The sequence below is a fragment of the Festucalex cinctus genome, chromosome 19 (assembly GCF_051991245.1).
Source record: "Festucalex cinctus isolate MCC-2025b chromosome 19, RoL_Fcin_1.0, whole genome shotgun sequence".
Classification (NCBI taxonomy): Eukaryota; Metazoa; Chordata; class Actinopteri; order Syngnathiformes; family Syngnathidae; genus Festucalex; species Festucalex cinctus.
Genome location: NC_135429.1, coordinates 8,424,737 through 8,445,816, shown reverse-complemented (window position 1 = coordinate 8,445,816; position 21,080 = coordinate 8,424,737). Strand labels below are relative to the sequence as shown.

At 41.6% G+C, this 21,080-nt stretch overlaps 1 protein-coding gene across 1 annotated transcript; it reads left to right on the top strand.

Annotated features, from left to right (window-relative positions):
- Positions 1-1,040: 1,040 nt before the first annotated feature.
- On the top strand, positions 1,041-16,844 carry tent4a (terminal nucleotidyltransferase 4A). Its single transcript, XM_077507419.1, has 13 exons — positions 1,041-2,025; positions 5,288-5,411; positions 6,006-6,052; positions 6,155-6,275; positions 6,908-7,015; positions 9,234-9,362; positions 9,495-9,702; positions 9,782-9,908; positions 9,993-10,096; positions 10,195-10,379; positions 11,834-11,992; positions 12,082-12,255; positions 13,985-16,844. The coding sequence occupies exons 1-13, from the start codon at positions 1,298-1,300 to the stop codon at positions 14,141-14,143; spliced, it is 2,373 nt and encodes a 790-aa protein (XP_077363545.1). The 5' UTR covers positions 1,041-1,297; the 3' UTR covers positions 14,144-16,844.
- The last annotated feature ends 4,236 nt before the right edge of the window (positions 16,845-21,080 follow it).

Below are 21,080 nucleotides of genomic sequence, written 5' to 3'. Positions count from 1 at the left end.
ACATTTTACTCTCTTTCCAAGAAGTTGCTGCTTTATGCCTCGCCTCATCATACAGGTGAGGCGTGAAACGTGCAAGCCGGGAAATGGCTGTTACCGGGGGGTTGTGAAGCGTGACAATACCTCCTGTGCATGGATGTGTTTGAATAGAGCAACCTAGAAATGTGATTATTTCAGGTGTTTGGTTTATATTTACTGGGCGGCCTCCAGTGTACGTGAGCAGCATGTAAATTGTTTGGGATTATGACCCACATAAGTATTTCATATGCCATCAGCCTTCATGTGTATTGGGTTGTGAGTTATGTTCAGCTGGAGATTTGCCACATTCTGCAGTATGTTTTTTTCCTTTGCCTTTTAGTAGGGAAAGTGCTGCAGATTCCACATTATTTGAACCAGTAAAGACTGCATGCATTAAGAAAAAATACATACGATATATAAAACTGTTAAAAATGTTAACGCATAATTCTAAAAAAATTTTTAGACCGACATGGCAATGTAGTGTTTTTCCTTAAAATTGCATTAAAATAATTGAATTTTTCTTTTCCTTTAACTTCTAGTTCCTGATCATAAAACAGCCACTTTCAGCCAACACTGAATTATTAATTATAAGTGGATTAAAAAAAAAATGGATGGATGGCTGAAATTTTTGGCCAAGCTGATTTTTCTATTTACTGTGCAAATTTAGTACCTGTATATTATTAGTTATTAAATGCAGTGCATTTTCTATATGTAATAAATACACGAGAAATTTTTTTTAATTGAATAATGTAAGTGTCGATTCAATACTGCTTTTTATAAAACATTTACTTTAATTACTAAAAGATACGTTTTTTAAAAATATATATGTGTTATACTATACTAAAAGTGAAGCCAATTTTGTGCAAGTAAAGTAAATGTCATATTTTACTATAACATAAATAATCGTAATGCGGTGGGTTGGAAATAGAAATTTTTTATTATTGTTACTGTATTCAAAAGTGTGTGCAGTACCCCAGTTGGCCTGGTGAGGGCTGACGAAGGAGTGGGCGCAGTGGTCGGAGGATCCCCTCCTAACGCGCATGCGCGTAGATTTGAAGAGAATACGCCATATTGACTCCCAATAGAAATCAGCTAGCGTTTTCCCCCGTATCCAGCGGCATAGACTTTACCAATGGTCCAAACTCGGTTTCACGCGTAATTTTCCTGCTCCCCGAGACGGCGCACGGACATCTTTCGGGTCGGCGGCTTGGCGCGCGGCATCACGACGGGCTCGCTGGCGTTATACCCAACGGGAGGGGGGGTCACCGGAGAACCAAGTTGAATGGATCCGAGGGTAGCTTGGATTCAGCCCGAGCAGAAAGGACCGGCGAACGCTTTATGGATGCACGCGTGGGAAACGTCTCAGGGAGTACGGACGCTCTCCGCACAGCACGTCCACAACCAGTGCGTCAACTACGCCGCGTTGGACGTGTTGAAAAATGCCATGGTGTCGAGCAAGAAGAGCCTGGTCAGCGGCGGAGGCAGCGGCCATCACAGCATCGTGAACGGCGGCGGCTCGGCTTGTGTTCACGACTCTGCGATATCCTCCCTAGGCATGGCGCTCTCCAACTTTTTCACCCAGGCCACAGACGCGGCCGAAGGGAAGGCAGTGTCCCCGAAGGCCGGCTCTTCCTCACTGGAACCCCCGGCGGCAGACAGTCCCCCCTCCGGCTGCCCGCTGGAGAGAACCACGGCTGGGAATAAAAACGTCGGCCTGCTTTTCGCACTGGGTGACAGCACGGACAACAACCGGTACCACCAACAACTCCTCCATCACAACCGTCACATGTTCAATCTGCAACAGCTGTGCGCTCAAAGTCACCAGGTGAACCACTCTTTACCTGTGAGCCACTCTCACCCTCGCCACCATCACCACCCCGGCCGGAGGAAAAGTGACAACAAGGCCAGCACTTACGGGGTTAATTACTTGCTTTCAAATTGCACTAATGGCAACGACGCGAGCACTTGGATGCCCTGGAAGACGAGAAAGTACAATCCGGGAGTTCTCGGGTAAGTTCAACACTGTTTCGGGGGGCAAGTTACGTTACGAACTTGGGCAGGTATCCTGCTTCTCTAGTTTGAATCACCCCAATGGCCCGTACGCAGCGATATTGGCGTAGGCGTTTTGCTGAATAGCATCGTCGGCTTGTTGCGTAAAAGCAGCTGCCCACCGGTTTGAACATGACATATTCTGAGTTAAAAGTTCACATACACAAAATAAAAAAATTCTCGAAGTAACAGTATCTGTGTCATTCTCACCTCTTAATTTAACTTGTAGAAATAAACTTAGTGTATTTTTTTTTCACATCCATTAAAAAAGTTAAACTCCCTCAGTATTCTTTCTTTGTAAATAAACACTGAATAATAATGAAATGAAAACCTTGCAAAAATGTTGATAAATGGGGCTTGTGTAATGCAAGATGAAGGGATCTGTAATCTTTATTTTACAGCAGTGGTGTCTAAACTCAGTCCTTGAGGGCCGGAGTCCTGCAGGTTTTGTATGTTTCCCTTCTCTCACACACCTGAAGCTCATCAGCAAGCTCTGTATGAGCCTGATAACGATCCTGTTCATTGGAAACAGGTGCGTTGGAGCAAGGAAACCTGCAGGACTCCAGCCCTCGAGGACCGAGTTTGGACACCACTGTTTTGCAGTAATCAACATTAGATTTAAACCAGAAGTACACAAACACGTCAAGATGCACAATAGCCATTCTTTTAGGGCAGGCATGCACAATACATTCCCCTTTCTAACATTCCTGCCACACATTTCATAACTCTGGCCTGTAACACAAGGCAATGGAATTATGTGGTGTCTCAGCCTGAACATATGTAAAAGAAGTGCATAGATTAGAGATGAACAACAAATAGGAGATGAAGACAAATTTACAGACTGTTGTATGCACACATCATGTGACATCTCTGTGTTAACTACAAATATAATGAAAGTTAAAAAAAACACTGCAAGACTGCTTCTTGAGAATACCACAATGCTTTATTTAACTGTTACTTGTATATAATCATTACGGCGTCACACAAAATCTTAACTTGGCCACAAATATATGCTGCAGCTTTCCCCCTCCATCTAGCATCTTTTTTTCTTTCTTTTTTTTCCTTTTTTTTTTAAGGGACTTGTGAATTTAATTCTCACAAAGAAACTGACAACATTGTTTCCCAAATAACAAGAAAAGTGCCCAGTGGAAGTCAATAAATCAGTCAGTCATGCTGAACATTGCCAAAGACTTGGCGGCCATTTTTATCGACATGTTGTAAACTTTTGATTCAGGATGTGCTTCCGCGCCACAACTTAGTAGCTGAGGTTGCCTTGACTCACCTGTGCAACTTCTACATGAGAAAGTTGAGATTCTATTTTTAGGCCATTTTGCCGAGCCAAATACACTAGGCTAGCGCTTTTTAATTGCACCGTTGTTTTGGCTTGGGTGTCTTCAGGGGCACATTTAGTACTTGTTTTTTTGCACTGTCAGTCATTTCATTGTTCCTTGGTGTGATATTTGGTGTGTGGTAAAACACCACCTATGCTCCTCTGTTTGTCTACTGGTATTTTTTATGCACGAGTGTCTGTCTCGCTGGTTGGCAGAATGTTTTCACCAAGGCGTGGGCACATGGGCTGACTGAATGTCCTGCAGGGCTTTAGTAATTGATTGTGACAGTCCCCCTGTTCCGTATTTCACACTGACACCATGGCATGCATTCTTGGGGAAAAAAATGAGCGGCCACAGGCGTGGAACAGAGACGCACTGTTCCTAGGCATTTGACTGCTAAGAAATCTTCTCGTTGTGCTGCGCCACCACCAAAGGCCACCACAATCCGTTGCGTGATGCTGGCCGATATTAAAAACAAATCAGCTGTCACACAGGCATAATGAAATCAAATGCTAATGTAATGTAAACAAATATATTCTTCCTTATGTGAGTGGCAAGCTAACTAGTCGATATCATAATATGCTAACTTAGCAGTCTCTATCAAATGCTGAGCATGAGCCATTGAAGATCCAAATGCAGGTCATACAAACTTGGTTTATGAATCCTATCACATCAACAGAAATGGAAATAAAAACCAAGTAGAAACATACCAATTTAAATCTAGCAACAGCACTAAACATTGCTTCACAGAACTAACCAACTGAAGTCATCAACCTGACAATGAAGATCAAGTGTAGCTATCATTCCACAAAGAAACATTTAGATTACACACTAGTAGACTACATATTAATCCTTTCGGATGCTGGCTAAAATGAGGTTCCCGTGATCTGCTAATGCCACACCTGATGGCACTTCCACGTCCACGACCTGACATTTGATTTGAGACTTATTTTTCACTGAAAATGTTGGCCAGCTTGGGAGGTTCCACCATGTAAACACTCTGAAATTGGACAAGAATAGTTCATTCTTCCTTGTGGTTACGTTGGAAGTGTCCTCAATTCACCTCACAGTAAATGCAGATCATATTTTATTACAACAGTCTGAAATTCTGACATCATGCCTAAAGACATAAATAATGGTCTTTAAGTGTGGTGGGATTTCCCATTGCTCTGTGGCCAAAGTTTTTACAACGGTCGTTTTGAATGTTTGGCAGGGAACCATACTTTTTGAAGATATCTTGACACATTGATATATTGTGGCACATGCTATGGTGCGCAATAGCTCCATTGTGCTGGTGGTTAACCAAAATAGTTATGTATGTATGTATATATATTAGGGGTGTTTAAAAAAAATCGATTCGGCGATATATATATATATATATATATATATGGGGGGAAACAATCACAAAAGATTGAAGTTGTCATGTTAAATTAAATTGGGAGACTTAGTTTCAATGAGTGTTTTGATTTTAGCTCTTGTCTAGATATAACCAAAACAGAGCATCATCAACCTTTTTGAAAACAAGAGCTACTTTGTGTGTACTGAATGATGCAAAGGTCCACAAGGTTCATACACACTTCTGTAATAACCAACATGTTCAAATTACCTTTAATAATTAGGGATGTAACGATAAGCGTGATATCGTGATATTAGAACTGCCACAATATCGTGGTCGTCATGTCCACGATACCTAAATGCAACACATCTGTTCAAAAAGACAGGTTTGTTTCCATTTGTGCAGTTGTAGCACCCTCTGGTGGCTAGTTTTTTAGTGCAATTTAATTTTCATTAGGGATGTTTTGGCCCTTCTATGTTGAAAATCTACACTAATTGTCAGATGAAGGTGAACTTAATAAGCCTGTTGAAGAAAGATGCATTATCTTTTTGCTCAGACTCCATGAGGAGTTGATGGACTTCTACAACTTAATGTCTCCACGGCCTGAGGAGGCCGCTATGAGGAAAGAGGTGGTAACCCGGATAGAGAGGATCATCAAGGAGCTGTGGCCCGCTGCGGATGTAAGTTACAATTCTCGATAAGCGTTTTTGTTCAAAGGAAATCCAAACAAGTCGCACTACTTCGTTCTTTGATATACCTGCGCTGTCACTGTCAGGCAAAGCTCCTTATCAGTCGTCTGATTTGCACCCTTGTCATCAATCGTGCTCCGTCTTTGTGCCATTAGCGCCTCGTCGTATTTCCCAGACGCAAAAGGAAGGACCTCCACTCAGCCTCCTCTTTGGAGAGCTCAAATGCAGCTATTTCTCTTCTCGCTATTGTTTGCTTGGTTTGGCAACTCTCTGCACTTGGCACAGCCGGCCCGCTCCGAAGTGGAACCCGGAAATGCATTGTGCCGCTACGTGTGGACATTTCAATTGGATGTTATGGACTGTAAATCATCGCCGCATATGGGGTTGTTACGCAATACCGACGTTACAATGAACATTTTAAGCTCAGTGGTTTAGCGACGATCCCTCAAAACAAGAGTTTCTCCATGTGCAGGATAGATTAATGGGTCCACTTACATAGCCTGTCTGTCAACAGGGGACAGCAGAACGAGGGGAACACATGATTAATGGGGAGCCTTCATTTTTCTCTTGTTTCTGCATTTGTAGGTCCAAATATTTGGCAGTTTCAGCACAGGACTGTACCTTCCAACAAGGCAAGAGAGACTCGCACATGAATCTGTCAATGAGGCATTGTAAACTTTGTGTGTTTTTCCATCCATTGTTTTGACTTGGAATGTGACTTTTCCCCCCCTTAGCGACATCGACTTGGTAGTTTTTGGAAAGTGGGAGCGCCCCCCGCTGCAAGAGCTGGAACAGGCTCTTCGCAAGCACAACGTTGCCGAGCCGTACTCCATCAAAGTGCTGGACAAAGCTACCGTGAGTATTCGGGCCATGCTGGCCTTCACGTTTTCAAGCAAGCAATCAGATGAGGCTGGTCTTGTTCCTGATGTGATCAAAACCAAAATCATGTAATCAAATTATTTGATGCTCTTTTCAAACATTTTCACATCGCAGAAGCACGAGAGCTTCCTTTTAATGAGAAACATTGCGGGGAAGTGGAAGAAGCTCTGCCAAATCACAACTTGGCACCACTTTTTATGTGCTTAGAAACCCCTTTTTTTAGACTTCAAATGGTCAGCCAGAAATCTAAAGCTCTGGCTCCATCACTCTTTTATATCTCTGAGAGGAGGAGTGGAGAAGAGGTGCACTAAACTAGCAGGCACAATTAGTGTCCCGTCTGTTTACATCTGATAACGTCTTGTGAGAATAGCTGATGAGAGGAGTTGGTGTCAAGAGAATATTGTTTCCTACTCCAAAGAAAGAAGCGCTATGAATCCACCAAACACCTTTGCATCAACTGCTTTCACCCAACGTGGACACTTTGAATGTCATTATGATAATTTCTTCGCAGTTAGGGGGTGGACCCACTCGCTTACTCTCCATTTGGAAACAAATCTGTACTTTCCACTCCTTAAGTTTCCCACTTGTGTCTTCGTGGTGTCTTTCAGGTGCCAATCATCAAACTTACAGACCAGGAAACTGAGGTGAAAGTGGACATCAGCTTCAACGTGGAGACTGGCGTCAAGGCGGCGAGCTTCATTAAAGATTATGTTCAGGTCAGATGTTGTCACATTTATATATCGTACAAGAAAACTTTCAAAGTGGAACATAATCCCTTTCTACTAAGTTCTAATTTTAAAATAAACTCCCCATAGAAAATGTAAAGTGAAATAATTTGTTCAGACCCAAGCTTTCCGCCATTATAAAACCAATTTTTAAATAACATTTGCAGTCACGCAAATGTAAAAACATTTATCTTTAGCTTTTATCTTTCTGTATGTACTTCTACATATTTCAGACTGAGATATCACATACAGTATCTGAAATACCTTGGTCATCACGATTGCAAGACGTAATGGCGTTATCAATTATCGATACTATGCAAGTAGTTATGTTATTAACTTAGAGTGGTCCCTCACGACTTCACTCTTCACGTATTGTGGATTCACTCTGATTGTGGATTTTTATTTGGGCCCATAACTCATCCATTGCGGGGTTTACCTCTGGTTGGACCTCAATATTTTGTGGGTTTCTCAGACATTAAAGTTGACACAGTATTAGACAGAATAATTGATTTATTTATTTTTTTAAATAACCTGTACTTTGCTCAAATTCACCTATTGCGGGCAGGCATGGAACGTGTCACCCGCGAAAAGTGAGGGAGCACAGTATTTGGAATTTTTATGAGTGTTATTTGTGCATCTTTACCATTCATTTTAGCATCTGCTTGATTAAAATAAAAAGTAGTAATATAGTAATATAATGTTTCCCTTCCAGATTGCAGTAAATTCCATTTCTCCTTCTATGGTCAAAATCACTTTTGTAGCTCATTGTCATCACTCAACATCACAAACAACACACTCGTATAAAGTAAGCTGAAGTCTCATGAGATTTGCTGACTGACGGTTTGGACTCTCGTTTAGTTGTTGACATTTGAGGCATATTTTTCCAGAAAATTTCTGGTTGAGCTCCCAAATTGTACCACTTTACGGGAATTTGACTCTGGACGTTCCACTCTACCAAGAAATAAATGCCAGTTAGCAGCAAGCCATGCAGATGAAGAATGGAAGAGAGCGGCAAAGGGGGTCATGCAGATGTATTTAAATCAAACCAAGCGCCAGTGGAGTCACATAATTACTGTTTTAGAGTGGCATCTAAATATAGCACTTTGGAAATTCCCCTCTGTGCATTGTGGCCGGCCAGTAGTTCAAAGCAATATACTTGACTGGCTTTGCCTCATCCTGGAAGCAACCCCAGATATTTGTGCTCGCTAAATGTCTGCAAGGTTGCCGCTTAATGTACTCCGAATGTCTCTCCTCCTGAAGGTGGATGTCTACCCGCTTTAGTCATGCTTGTTTTAGCCAACACAGCTCAGGAATTCCAGGTGCAGATCTTCCAGCAAGATGTCATCCTTTTGGCTTTTGTTCGTTTGTTTATGTTGCGGATCCCGGGCTGGCGTGTCGCGGCTTGAAAGCCCGCCACTGACAGCCACACTCAATCAAACCCCCGCGAGCGTCAGTGTTGTTAATGTGCGAGGGAGTGAGGCTGTGCTGCAGTCTTATCGTAGGGCGGATAGGGGAGGAGGGCTTTCCTCTTCTTCAGACAGCTCCCAGTCTTGTTCTCACCTCTTTAAAGCCTTTTTGAAAAGTCAGCCAAGCCACAGACACACGCAAAGTGCCACAGGCTTTTGCAGCCTTCTCAATTGGAAAATGAATCCAAATGTTTGTAATTCCTGTCTACAGGCCTGCTGGGTTTTTTAACCTAGTGCAAAACACTTCTAGGAAGCCTCGTAGATATATTGATATTAACATAAGTGTAGAAAAAAGCACTAAAAGCCTTTTCACACTGCACACTATGCACCGTTGAACAACCTGTTCGCCACGGCAGCACAGAGGTGAATGTTTCCCACTGCGGCAGATGTACCTGAATCGAAAAATGTTATTTACGTATGTAAAATCAGATCAGGAAGGGGAAAATACACCACAGGCTAATGGCTCAGGATTAAGTTTCCAATACACGATAATCATGCATGTAAAATGAATAAATACATTTTTTAAAAAGCACAAATTTGTTAATTTGATCATATCATTTATTACATTTCTAATGACCTGACCAGCATCTATAATGTACATAGTAGCCCAAGACAGTGCCATACTGGCCCATGACAATCGGGCCACCATTAATGCGTGATTAATCTGATAGCCCAATATACCATCATATTTTATTCAAACAATTCAGCAAGGTATTAAAACACATTTGCTCATCCACTTTCAGAAGTATCCGGTGCTGCCTTACCTGATCTTTGTGCTGAAGCAATTCCTGCTGCAGAGAGATCTGAATGAAGTCTTCACAGGCGGAATAAGCTCTTATTGCCTCATCCTCATGGTCATCAGCTTCTTGCAGGTACTCACAAAAAGGAGAAACAAGAGGAAGCCTTGAGTTGTACTATGATGTGGCACAGTGAATAGCAATAATAATCAATACGAGTTTGACGGTTCACCAAGCACTGAGTTCCCCTTACGCGTCTTTCCTCAGCTTCATCCTCGTATCGATGCCAGGAACCCCAGCGAGAACTTGGGCCTCCTGCTGATCGAGTTTTTTGAGTTATACGGTCGCCATTTTAACTACTTGAAAACAGGGATTCGCATCAAAAACGGAGGTGCATACATTGCCAAAGACGACATGGCCATGAGCAACGGTTACAGGCCGTCCATGCTTTGCATCGAAGATCCATTGCTTCCAGGTATGCGTTTCTCCGACCATCGCATAGGCGAAAAACCCTGCGAAAACATTTGGCCGTATTCCGTTTGCCCGCCATGCAGGCAACGATGTGGGCAGGGGCTCGTACGGCGCCATGCACGTCAGACAGGTGTTTGATTACGCCTACACTGTCCTCAGCCACGCCGTGTCACCGCTCGCCCGATCGTATCCCAACAAAGACTCCGAAAGGTTTGAAACGTGACAGCGCAGAAGCGAGTTGTGATTAATAAAAGTGGGACGCCACCGAAACTCTTCTCTCGTTCCTCTTCGCAGCACCTTGGGAAGAATAATCAGGTTGACCCAGGAAGTGATCGACTATAGGGAGTGGATCATCAAAAAGTGGGGTGGCAGGGATCTGGCTCGAGTGGATAATGGAGGTATAATTCTTCACATCTGTCTTCAGTACCATTTGTGGTTCAGTGGAACTCTGTTTATCATTTATATTCCAACATTAACCTTCATTCTGCATCCCTAGTGCCAACTCCCAAGGAGCCGGTGTCTGATCAGGACCCCGGCTGTGCGCTTGACAGTGGTGTGGGCTCAGAAGAGCCGCAGAGGGACTCTGCATCCCCCCAAAGCGCAGACTCGCCAATGTCCATCTCCAGTCCCCAGCAGCACTCATCCGCCTCCTCTGTGTCCTCGCTCTCTGGATCAGACAATGTGAGTCATTTGATCGTTTCGAACACCTAAATTTAGTGTACTGCTGGTAGGCGCAAGCCTTCAAGACTCGACCACTGATGTGATCAAGGACGTGTTAATCCAGAGGAGGATGAAGGGAGTTGGGGGGTTGTAGTCGGTGTCAGTCGGGGTGATGTCAAGTGCGAGGGTTGCTGTGGAGACTGAGGGCGGTTCAAGGTATGGTGAGAATGAACTGCAGGGGGTACAGAGCCTTTTGAAAAAGCAAAATACCTTCTGCAGACGGCAGGCTTTTGTTTAGCTCTTGCTCCTCCCCGCCACACCTTTGATGTTGTTCTGCAGGAGTTTGATCACCAGTTTACAACAACAAGAGCCCTTGAACTCACTCGTTCTCACCTCTGCCTTATCACCACATCTGATGGGCCACTTGTTTTAATTCAGAAGGGCTTTGAAGTTGAGCTGACGTTTGTTGTGGGGGAAACATTGCACAGTTCTGACTGGAATGATGATATAGATAGTGATAGAGTCCCTAACGTAAGGTCATCAATTATGTCCCCACTTCCGAGTGACTAGTTTGAACATATTGAGGTGTTAACAGTTTGAGATATGTTGTTTTGATCATCCAAGTGGGGGCAGGGGTGACGCACCTTTTCCATCTTTGGTGTCCAATGTTTTTATTTTCTCTCGTTTTGCACTGGACACACTGGTGGAAAGTGGTTAGTAGGTTCAAATCCCCAGTGATGATGAGCCTCTGGGTGGAGGCTCTGTAACCTGGCAACAGCTGTATGGATTGTATCACATGTGGTTGCGCCTGTAACAGATGGTGGAATGTACACAGTTGTTATGTTAGAAGAGAATTCCCTCAGCAGATAAAATTCCCACAACTAACAGTTTCGTATCCAGACGTTCTTTGTAATGTGCCCCAGATTGCTCCACCTCTTATTCACAAATTGCAATCGCAGAAACAAATCACTGTCCACAGTACTGTCTTCACACTGGCTAGCAAAGCACTGCAGCCAGCGAAGACTGCGTGTGGCCAGCCATGTTATCAGTACGCTGAAGTGGTCGGTTTTATTTGCCAATGACCTCACGTTTCCCATGATGAGGTGGAACCGGAAACTTGGAGTTCCTCCACTTCGATTGCATTCTTGTTGCTATGTTTGCCTATTCCGGAGTTCCGCTGTTGCTTCTCCACACTCGTGCCAGAGGTGGCGACAGCCAACAGCTGGTTGTGCATCTGCGTGGCGAATGCGCACACAAATACCAGAAATACTGGAGGGAAGTTGTAAACATTTATCTAGCGGTCATGAGAAAACTTGAGTGAACATCTAGAGACACATTTAAAAAAAAAAAACACTTCAATCTGATTCATTAATTTTAAACATTGCTCTGTAAATTATAATAAAGTACATCCCGGAGGAAAGGAAAAAAAAAAAAAGAAAAGGTGGTAACTCCTCGTTTGTGTACACATTCATCAGGACTCTGATTCAACCCCACCCTGTCCCGTGGCTCCGCCCCCTCCGCCGCCTTACACGTCATTCGCACCGCTGGGCCTTGCATTTCCGCCGGGATTCAGCATGTGCGCCGCCAAACCAGGAATGGCAGGACACCATCTGCTCTTGCCTCCTGGCTCACAGGTAAACATGCAAAAATAACATTGTGCTACCTTTGACTGGATTATGGAAGGCAGCAAGTCATTTTTAATCTTCTTCATCTCATTTGCCAGGCTCGCGCCTCGCTCCCCGGGGGTCTCACAATGCACAGCATACCTGGCAGACAGGTGTGTATCGACACCAGTCTCCCCGCCTTCTTCCACATGCGCCCCCCCAGCCATGCCCATGCCCATGCCCCTTCTAGTCCGCAGCCTCCGCCCAGCCCCCACTCCAGCCACGTACATAAGGTAGGCTCCGGACACAGAAACATTCTGTCCATCTCATTCTTTCGGTCCCTTTTCCGTGTGTTTAATTGCGCTTCCTTGTGTTTGGAACTTTTGGAGGTGTGGCGGTAATTTGTTCAATTCATTTTTAGGTAGACGTGGTAAACATACTGCGAATGTCTAAATCTTCTTAGTTTACAACAAGCTGCCTGTTGGCCAGCATAATGTCAACATAACATCCTTCAGGACTCATTTCTCACACTGCAGTGTTCCCACAATGTGACTTTTACATGGCTTATCTTTACATTTCAGTATTTCCTTAGCTGTTTGAAGCTGATCGCATTTTAATGTCAGCCCGCAGTCGAGTCTCTTGTTGAATGCAAAGTGTGTCAGTCTTAAGTCCTGCTGCTTATTACTTAACATGTCATTTGCTGCTTGCCGAGCTCGCGCAAAAAAAAAATGACGACAGCATTTAGTTTTAAAATGGTGCCGTTAAGTTTTTAATTTCTACTTTTTTTTTTTTTTTTTTTTTGCGCGCTTGCTTCCCTCTCCGCTGCTGGAGTGGAGCCAGTAATTGAAAATCATTGAAAAAGGCAGAACATAAAGCAAGTGATATGTCACTTTGTGCTTTTTTTAGGAGTGGGTCTTCTTTGCTGTTGACCTTTTTGCTTCACGTCAAAGCATATTAGCTGCGGCGACTTGGTACTAAACGCCACTGCTAAGGTCACACTGTTAAACAAGCCACCAATGCATTTGTTTCTCCATCGTCTGTTCCTGACAGTCAACATTTCGAGGTTACCGAGTATTTACAATATCAAAAGGCCTGTAATATTTGCTGCCATAATTTAGCTGTTTTTTTTCTTGCAAAAAAAAAATTGGTGAATTAAATTTGTAGATATACCTTTGTTATTATTTATTACATTTCTAATTATAAACAAAATATTCCATAGTTAAAATGACCTTTTAGGATGTATATTAAGCAACATTATATAAATTGAATGAATGAATGAAGAAAGAAGAAAGCAAAATGTCCTTAAAAAAAGTTCCTTCATTGATTTAAAAAATCATTTGATTTATTGTAAAATATTGCACAGAGCATATTGTACAATATATTCTTATTTATTAATGTAGACTTAGACTTAGACTTGACTTTATTTTTCCAGCAGCAATAAGAACAGATAATAAATAAAATAAAAAATAATTCAATCAATCAATAAATAAGGATATTACACCCGAGATTGAAATGATAATAAAATAAAATAAAAAAATTCAATCAATCAATAAATCATAATAATAATGTATTGCTTTCAGTTAATAATTGAGCAATTCATTTATTGTAAATAAAGTAAAACAGTAATAGCACAATGTTCTTGTTCCATTTAATTTTAAATATCTAAAAATAACTTAATTGGAAATAATTTTAAAATATATATTTTATTAAATTGTCTCCGATACATTAACTTTATTTTACAATTAAAGATAAGGTATTGTACATATTTGACGTTTATTTATTCATTTAATAAAAAAAAATAGTCAATTTATGTATTGTTCATAAATAAAAAAAATTATATATGTATAAATTAATGAACAATTTTGATTATACAATTCTTTTGCAATTATTAGTTGAGCGACATATTTTAAATGTAGTTTTAAAATGAGAATGAATTGTATTTATTTTGTAGGCACCTTTCTCTTAGTCTCGTGTTGTCATACTGACTGGACGAGTGTCTCCACCCCTCCCTGTCCACCTCAGAATGCCGTCAAGTTCAACATGAAGGGCTTGCACAACCCACCACTCATCGCCAACCCGGCCGCGGCGACCCGCGGACACGCTCACATGCACGCACAGTACCATCGGAACACTTGGCGGCGCCGGAAGAGGGACACTCTGCCCGTCAGCCCCAGCAGATAGAAGCCGGCGGTCCCCTCCCCCCTCACGGAGACCAGCAGTTTTCACTCGACCGGAGCGGCCGCGACATGAAACAGCCTGCAGCTCGGCTACCGCTTCAGCGTGACCTTTTGCTCACCGCCTTGTAGCGTTTCAGTGTTATGTCGCGGTCAGTATTTTTGCTTCCTTCGGTTCGGGCTCTTTCCAGGGCTCGTGTCGATATATTTTTTGGAGTGGCACTGATGGGTGCCGCGTTTTACACTTTCTTCCTCCGTTTTGTGCAATATTTTTTTTTTTTTTTTTGGAACCTAAATGCTTATTTAATTTAGTATGTGTATGTCAAAGGCATTTTTATACAGTTTATTTTTATTTTTGTAGCGTTTTTACATTGTGTTTACAGAACCCTTTGGGTGTTTCTGGTGAGAAGGAGCCCAGGTCAAAGACCCCGCCTCGTCTTTTATGGGGGAGCTCTTTTCTCAGTAAGCCTCACGGTTTCCCCTCTTAAAAAAAAAAAGAGAAGTTCAGTTTCTCATCCTGGAGACAAGTGGCAAGGAAAATTGCACCCTGCGCTCATATCTCGGTGAGAGGATGTAATTGTGTTTTGGCTTTTGCAACCTCAAGATTGTCTATCGTCTTTTCGTGGACTCTGTTGCTGCCATATTTCTTCCGTCACTGCCTTTTTCCCCTTCTTTACAGTTTTTTCCAAGGTGGGGATTGTGAAAATTCGATTGACAATGGAGACCAACTTGTAAGAAGCGACTGTAAATCAGTTCCCGGGCTAGCAGTCAAAGGTGCTCGGCGGTAAGGGGCTTCCCATTTGTGGTCCGGGACACAAAAAAATGTGGATGGTTGAGGAGTGGTCCTCCCAATCCAAGGACCCGAGCTAAAGGGAATTATATTTTTGATTCCATTCAGGAATCTTGTGTATATTTGATTGCCAGGTACTTCAGCTAATTGTTTGCAATGCCTTTCTTTGTGTTTACTGGGTGTGCACGCTGACAGAGAGGATGGCGCAAAGGCCGTCGCTCGCATCATCACTACTAACGCACGCCCGTGCTACTTCTATGCAAGTGGGTTACTCCGATTATCGCGTCACTACTTGTGCATTCGAGGGTTGTTGTTTTTCCTCCCCCCCAACGAAGACGGTCAGTGCTAAATAGGACTGGACAGGAGTTAATTTATATTTTAATGTGTGTGTGTGAGAACCGCAGCCCCCATCCTCTTATATTAGTATTTAAACTCCCCAAATGTCTCAAAAGTCTAGTTTTGTACAACTATCCGCCAAACGTTAGGAGTAAGAGGATTTTGTCATCCGTGTTCGGGGTCCGAGTTCGTGCGGTGTGTGCGTGTGGAACGTCTCGGACAGGTTTGGAGTCGGTCAGGATGCACCCAGAGAGCGACTTGCCCTCTGCTCAGCGGCATCAGGCGAGCTTTTTACACGACATTGATGATGTTCAATGCTTTTACACTAATTGAACTTGAACGCTTAGGAAAGGTAGATCATGAGCTGATCAGCAACGCTCACATGCAGAAATGGCCTCACTCAAATTTGTTTTATGGACTACACCGCCACCTTTATTAAATCTTTTATGATTGCATTGGAACAACGGAGCCTTCCTCGATTACAAGCCCCATTCTAAAGTTTAAAAACGTCTGCTTTTATGAGGGAGTGACAATTAAATTAATAGGGCCTGACCGACATGGATTTTTGTGGCCCATGTCAATTTCAATATTACACATTTCTGATAACCAATTAATTGGCTGATAATTTCAAGAAATCTGTGTTGAATAAAATAACCTTTTTTTGTCCTTAAAGGCTTTCAACTGCAAGGACATATTTATACGTTGCATCCAAAGGAGTATGGAGTATGAAAGATGGAATTCACCCAAAATAATGTTGTCGGCCATGATTTACCTTTACCTCTAGACCCATACCTGCTGATCAGCCTATAGAGAAAGTAAGATTTTTATCAGTGTTTGTCAAAACTCCAGCCATTTATTATTTTGAAAAGGCCCAATATCGTCTGATATAACTGCCCAACCGCTCAAATGAGAAGGCAAGTCGAAAATGTTCTTTGCAATAATGTATTCTGTGCGCCACCCATTAGTCTAAACGCGTCATTCTGATTTAATACTGTGCTCGTGGATTATGAATTAAGCAGAAAAAAAATCACTCATTTTGACAGGTGTTAGCCCAGGGGATGGGGAGGGAAAAACTGGTGATTTTTTTCTGCTTTGTTCATATTCAACAAATGCAATATTAATCACAATGTCATGTTTAGGTTAGTGGGATTGCATATAACATGATTGTAAAGATTTTGTTTTGTTTTGTTTTTTTACTTGGCTTCAGGTCGTGCCCTGGAAATTTGCGATGAGCAGTTAGACCGGTTCAGAGTTGCCAAACATCTTAATGCAGTATACAATCTCATCTTATGGAAACGTGTTTGCGCTCACTCCTTGCTTCATTTTTAAGAGTTTGGAAGTGAAGCAACTGGAGAGCACCAGCACGCCACTGAGATTCTGCCCTTACGATGTACGTGGAGCTGCAATGTAACCTCCCGTCTGTTACAAATAGGACAAGGGGTTTTAAAATTGTGGCAACCCCGCCCAATTGGTTTTCATCCTGGCTGATTGTTGTGAGCCAGATTTTGTTTCGGGGCTGTTTTTCTGGACATTTTTATGTATGTTTTTCTATTTTATTTTTAAATAAACATTTTAAAACTGCTGTTCACTGTCTGCTTTTTGTTATGATGATGATGATGCTTTGTGAATTCCATGGTTTGCCACGCAGGGGTAAATCTTTCTTGCATATACCATTTTATTTCGTCACTGCAACAGTCTCATAAAAATTATCTATTTTCAGGTTGGTTTGGAAATTGCAGAAAACTACCCTTTGCAAGGATCAGCATGAAGAGTGAACGATTAATGTAAGTATAAAGGAGATGCCCCTGCACCTCTCAAATATAATTAAAGTGCAATTCTTCTGTCGACCACCAGATGAGGCACTTGTACTGTGGTGCCACTAAATAAGTAACCTCAACTAAATGCTTAACTGTTTCCATACAAACATACAGGTAACACGTTCATGCATGTTTTTGGTGGATATTTATATTAGTTATACATATTTGTTTTTCTTTATTTGAATGTTAGTGTTCAAAGCTCCCAGAGGTCTCAGGTATAGTATCATGCATGGTATCCCACCAGAGGTTTCTGGATGTCGGAATTGGCAAGTGGATGGTGTAGTTGCTCTACTCAATGGGGAAATTGGTAAATTACGTTTTCATCAACCGCTTACTAAATAAAAGTTGTCACAAGAAGAATATACAGTGAAGCTACATTCACCTATTAGAGGATTTATTTGTTTTAATTTTATTATTTCCCAGAAAAACTTAATTTCCTCTGCTTTTGTGCTCAGGCCAAAGCCATGTGTAGTTTAAAAACATTGCTTTAAAAAAATAAAATAAAAATAAAAAATAAATAAAAACATTGCTTTGGAGCCACTTTTGACATCTTATTAAGGTCGGGGAAGTATGAGGTGAGTGGATGAACTTAATATTATGTTTTGAGATTGGATCCCAAAACGCAGACACAAATAAGATTTTAACTCTTTATTTGCATAACATCGAGAGGCGTAGAACAAACTTGACTAGATGAGAATCAATGAGAATGTATCAAGAATCACGAGACGCTAAGCTAACTTGGGCCGGGGAGTTGCACAGAGGAACAGAGGTAATAATTCGACAAAACATACACTTCTCAAACCCGCTTACATAGACCACGAATCGATCTTATTGGTTGTGGCTAGACATGTGGGTAACAGGACTGACATGGAATTATCTGATTGGCTGTTGACCGGATAAAGAGAACAAAGATTCCTGATATCACATAGCTTCTGACATCACATAGCGTCTTACCAGTTGAAACTAGATGCTGGTTACATCAGTTCAAAACAGACACTTGACCTCACGGTCACGACCCAAACATAATCCTTGCATGACCCTAGTCATGACAGTAAGCATAACCCTTGCATGACCTTAGTCATGACAAATGTAGTCAGGCAGGCCATAACCTTGTCTAGTTTAAGAATAAAGTGTTATTGTCAGTTTGTGCTAGCATATATATATTTTTTTAGGGTAGTATGCTAGCCTAAAGGCTACTGATGGGCCTCATGTAAAGGTGTTTTTGTGTGTGTTTGTGTGTGTGTTGAGTCATTTAACTACTAAATACTAACATTACTATCTAAAATAGGTTTATGATTGTGTATGTGCTAGATACATGGAGTTGATGTGTTGCTGCCATCTTGTGGCAACTACATGCAATCACCAACTTTTTGTGAGGACATCAATTACTCACCTATTTTCTCAAGGCTTGGTCCGTAGATTTAGGTTTATTGGAGGAATTCATGTCTCCAAAAACAGCAGTAGCAATGTTTAACGTAGCAGGTGCCATCAAACAAAAAGTAATGTTAAATCACATTTGCTATTTTGTTTGGTTGGCTTTGATATTTGAGACAAGTTTGAGTAATCAAAAATATCATTAAGTGGTCAGTGATTTCTTCTCATCTGTGCAAATGCTGGAATACATTGTTTAAATCGTGACGTTCAGTCGAGCCGGTATTGGTTTATCCTTCACAAATTCCTGAGTGTTTGGCCTAATGAGGAATCAGAAGCCTTTCGTTGTTGCTCTTCCTTGATTGCTGCATTTATAGGCCGTCTCCGCGTGCTTTTAATCACAGACGATGAGGCCCGTTTTGTCCTCATCAAGGTGGGCTCATTTTCGCACTCATCAGCCCTCAAGCTGTAATTATCAGTGTGAGTGTGTTCGGCTGCATGCGTGTGATCGGTAATTCAATGTTGGCAAGTTGTTTTTGAAATCAAATCCTCGATATTATCTCCTTCGCAAACCAAATTTGACATCCGTTTGACCTTTGAGTTGGGCACATGCCATTGATCTCTGTCGATTTCCCACGTGCGTGGCGCCACTAAAGATTGTCTATGGCAGGCGTTCTCAACCTATATTGAGCCAAGGCTCATATAGTATTTTACAGTAAAATAATCCTATGGCACACCAACAAATAAAAATGTCACAGTATTTGATCTCCTTCATGTAAGAAATGTATGATGAAGGCAAAATTTGCTGATTGAACGTATTTGTTTGCGCCTGTTAACTAAAAGTTTTGTCAGTGGTAGTAAAAAAAAAATAAATGTACTTAATCGAAGGCCAGTACTTAAGTAAGACTTGCACTTCAGGTTTATCAATTGCCTCATTTCTCTTTCATGCCTCATTTTCCTCTGAGATAATTGCTGTACATGTGTTCCAAGGCTTTATCCTTCATGTCGTTGCTTCGCTCTCATCATTCTCGCTTCTATTTAAAAAAAAAAAAAAAAAAAAAAAAAAAAACTTGCCTGCCTCTTGTCCGGTATAGACAGCAAACCATGTCGTTAACAAGCGTGCGGAGCAAAGTGGAGCAGCTGAAGAGTGTTTTATTGTGTCCTAGGAAGAGGAATAATAGGAGGTGAAAATGGAGTGCAATTTCACATTGATCAGACAGCTAGTGTGCAGAAATGTCCACTCACAAGATCCACATGCATTCAGACCATATCAAGTAACAAACGCACAGAGTATAAAGACCATTAAAATAGGTGGTTAGTTGGTTGCACAGTAAATATGAGTTGTTGTTTTCTTTAGTTTTATCTCTCCCACACGTTTCAAATAATTAATCAAAACACACCTTTAAAAGTTTTACTTAGCGCATTTTTTCTTTCACTTGGTTCTCGCATGGTTCTCCAAATAAGAGGCCAAGTGTGCTTGTTGTCAACTGCCGGTTGAATTTTTTTACTAAAAAACTGAGACACTCAACAAAAGAGAATTAATTGTTGTGTAGTGAAACACCAAAAATATTTAATCAAACCAAATAATGTTTATATTTGGGGGGAAAATATATAACTTTATGCTAACATTTAATGTGAAACACCTTTGTTGACCAGTGGTTCTTAACTCATTTGCTCCCAATAACTTATAAATGTGGGGTTTTTTTTGTTTGTTAGTTAGTATTTAATGTTATAAGTGTCCCAAAGACGTATTTATACGTGTGTTTTTTTATGCTAGAGCATACAGAAGGCTTTGATGCAGCCTCTCAAATGCAAAGAATGGTTGCAGAAATGGTAGTTATTACACAAACGGCCAGCAGGTGGCAGCAGAGCAAAGGAGATCAACCAGGGCCATGTTGGAAAAAAGCTCAATTACTCACTATGTTCTAATGCTAATTGCTATAAAATTGAAACAGTTATAAATATACTCTTTTTTTTTTTTTTTCTTTTTTTTTCTTCCCCTGATGAAAGAAGAGACTTTAATCTTTCTTTTGATAGGTTCGATGTTTGTATAGCAATAGAACACAATCCAGTAAATCCGGGAAAAGAGACGGGAGCGAACAGGATTGCTTCTGTGAAAATGGCTGGGAGCGAATGAGTTAACTGGTTTCGATCGAACCTCAGGGGTTCGTTGAGTCAGTCTCACGGATTCAGCGACACAAGATTCAAGACACACACCTGACTAAAAATTATTCATAATGACATGCCCCAATATGAATTCATATGCTTAACGGAACGTGTGGTGTTCCAAAGGGTTCAATTCTGGCCCCTCTGCTGTTTTCATTGTATCTGCTTCCCATGAGTTCCGTCTTATTTGGTCCAATTGAAAGTTAACTGAAACAAATATTTGTTATTGTCTTCACAAAGAGCACAGACAGTTCGACGACGAGACGATTGCGACTGTAATTTCCCGCAGCGCTCAAAAGCAGCATCCCCTCCTCCCGGTGGCTCCATAGACGTGCGCTTAACCGCCTTGTCCTTTCTTCTGACACTGTGACTTTGTGTGGGAGGGTGTTTGATTCAGGATTAGTATGTTCAGGCCACTCTTCCTCCACGTGTTCCCATTCTGTCACTGTTATGTGTGTGCGTGG

Bases quoted from the DNA above. Each gene is read 5' to 3' on its own strand.
- tent4a (XM_077507419.1), top strand. From the start codon at position 1,298: ATGGATCCGAGGGTAGCTTGGATTCAGCCCGAGCAGAAAGGACCGGCG. The intron at 6,276-6,907 runs GTGAGTATTCGG...GGTGTCTTTCAG, and splicing joins AAGTGCTGGACAAAGCTACC to GTGCCAATCATCAAACTTAC. The intron at 10,097-10,194 runs GTATAATTCTTC...CTGCATCCCTAG, and splicing joins GGCTCGAGTGGATAATGGAG to TGCCAACTCCCAAGGAGCCG.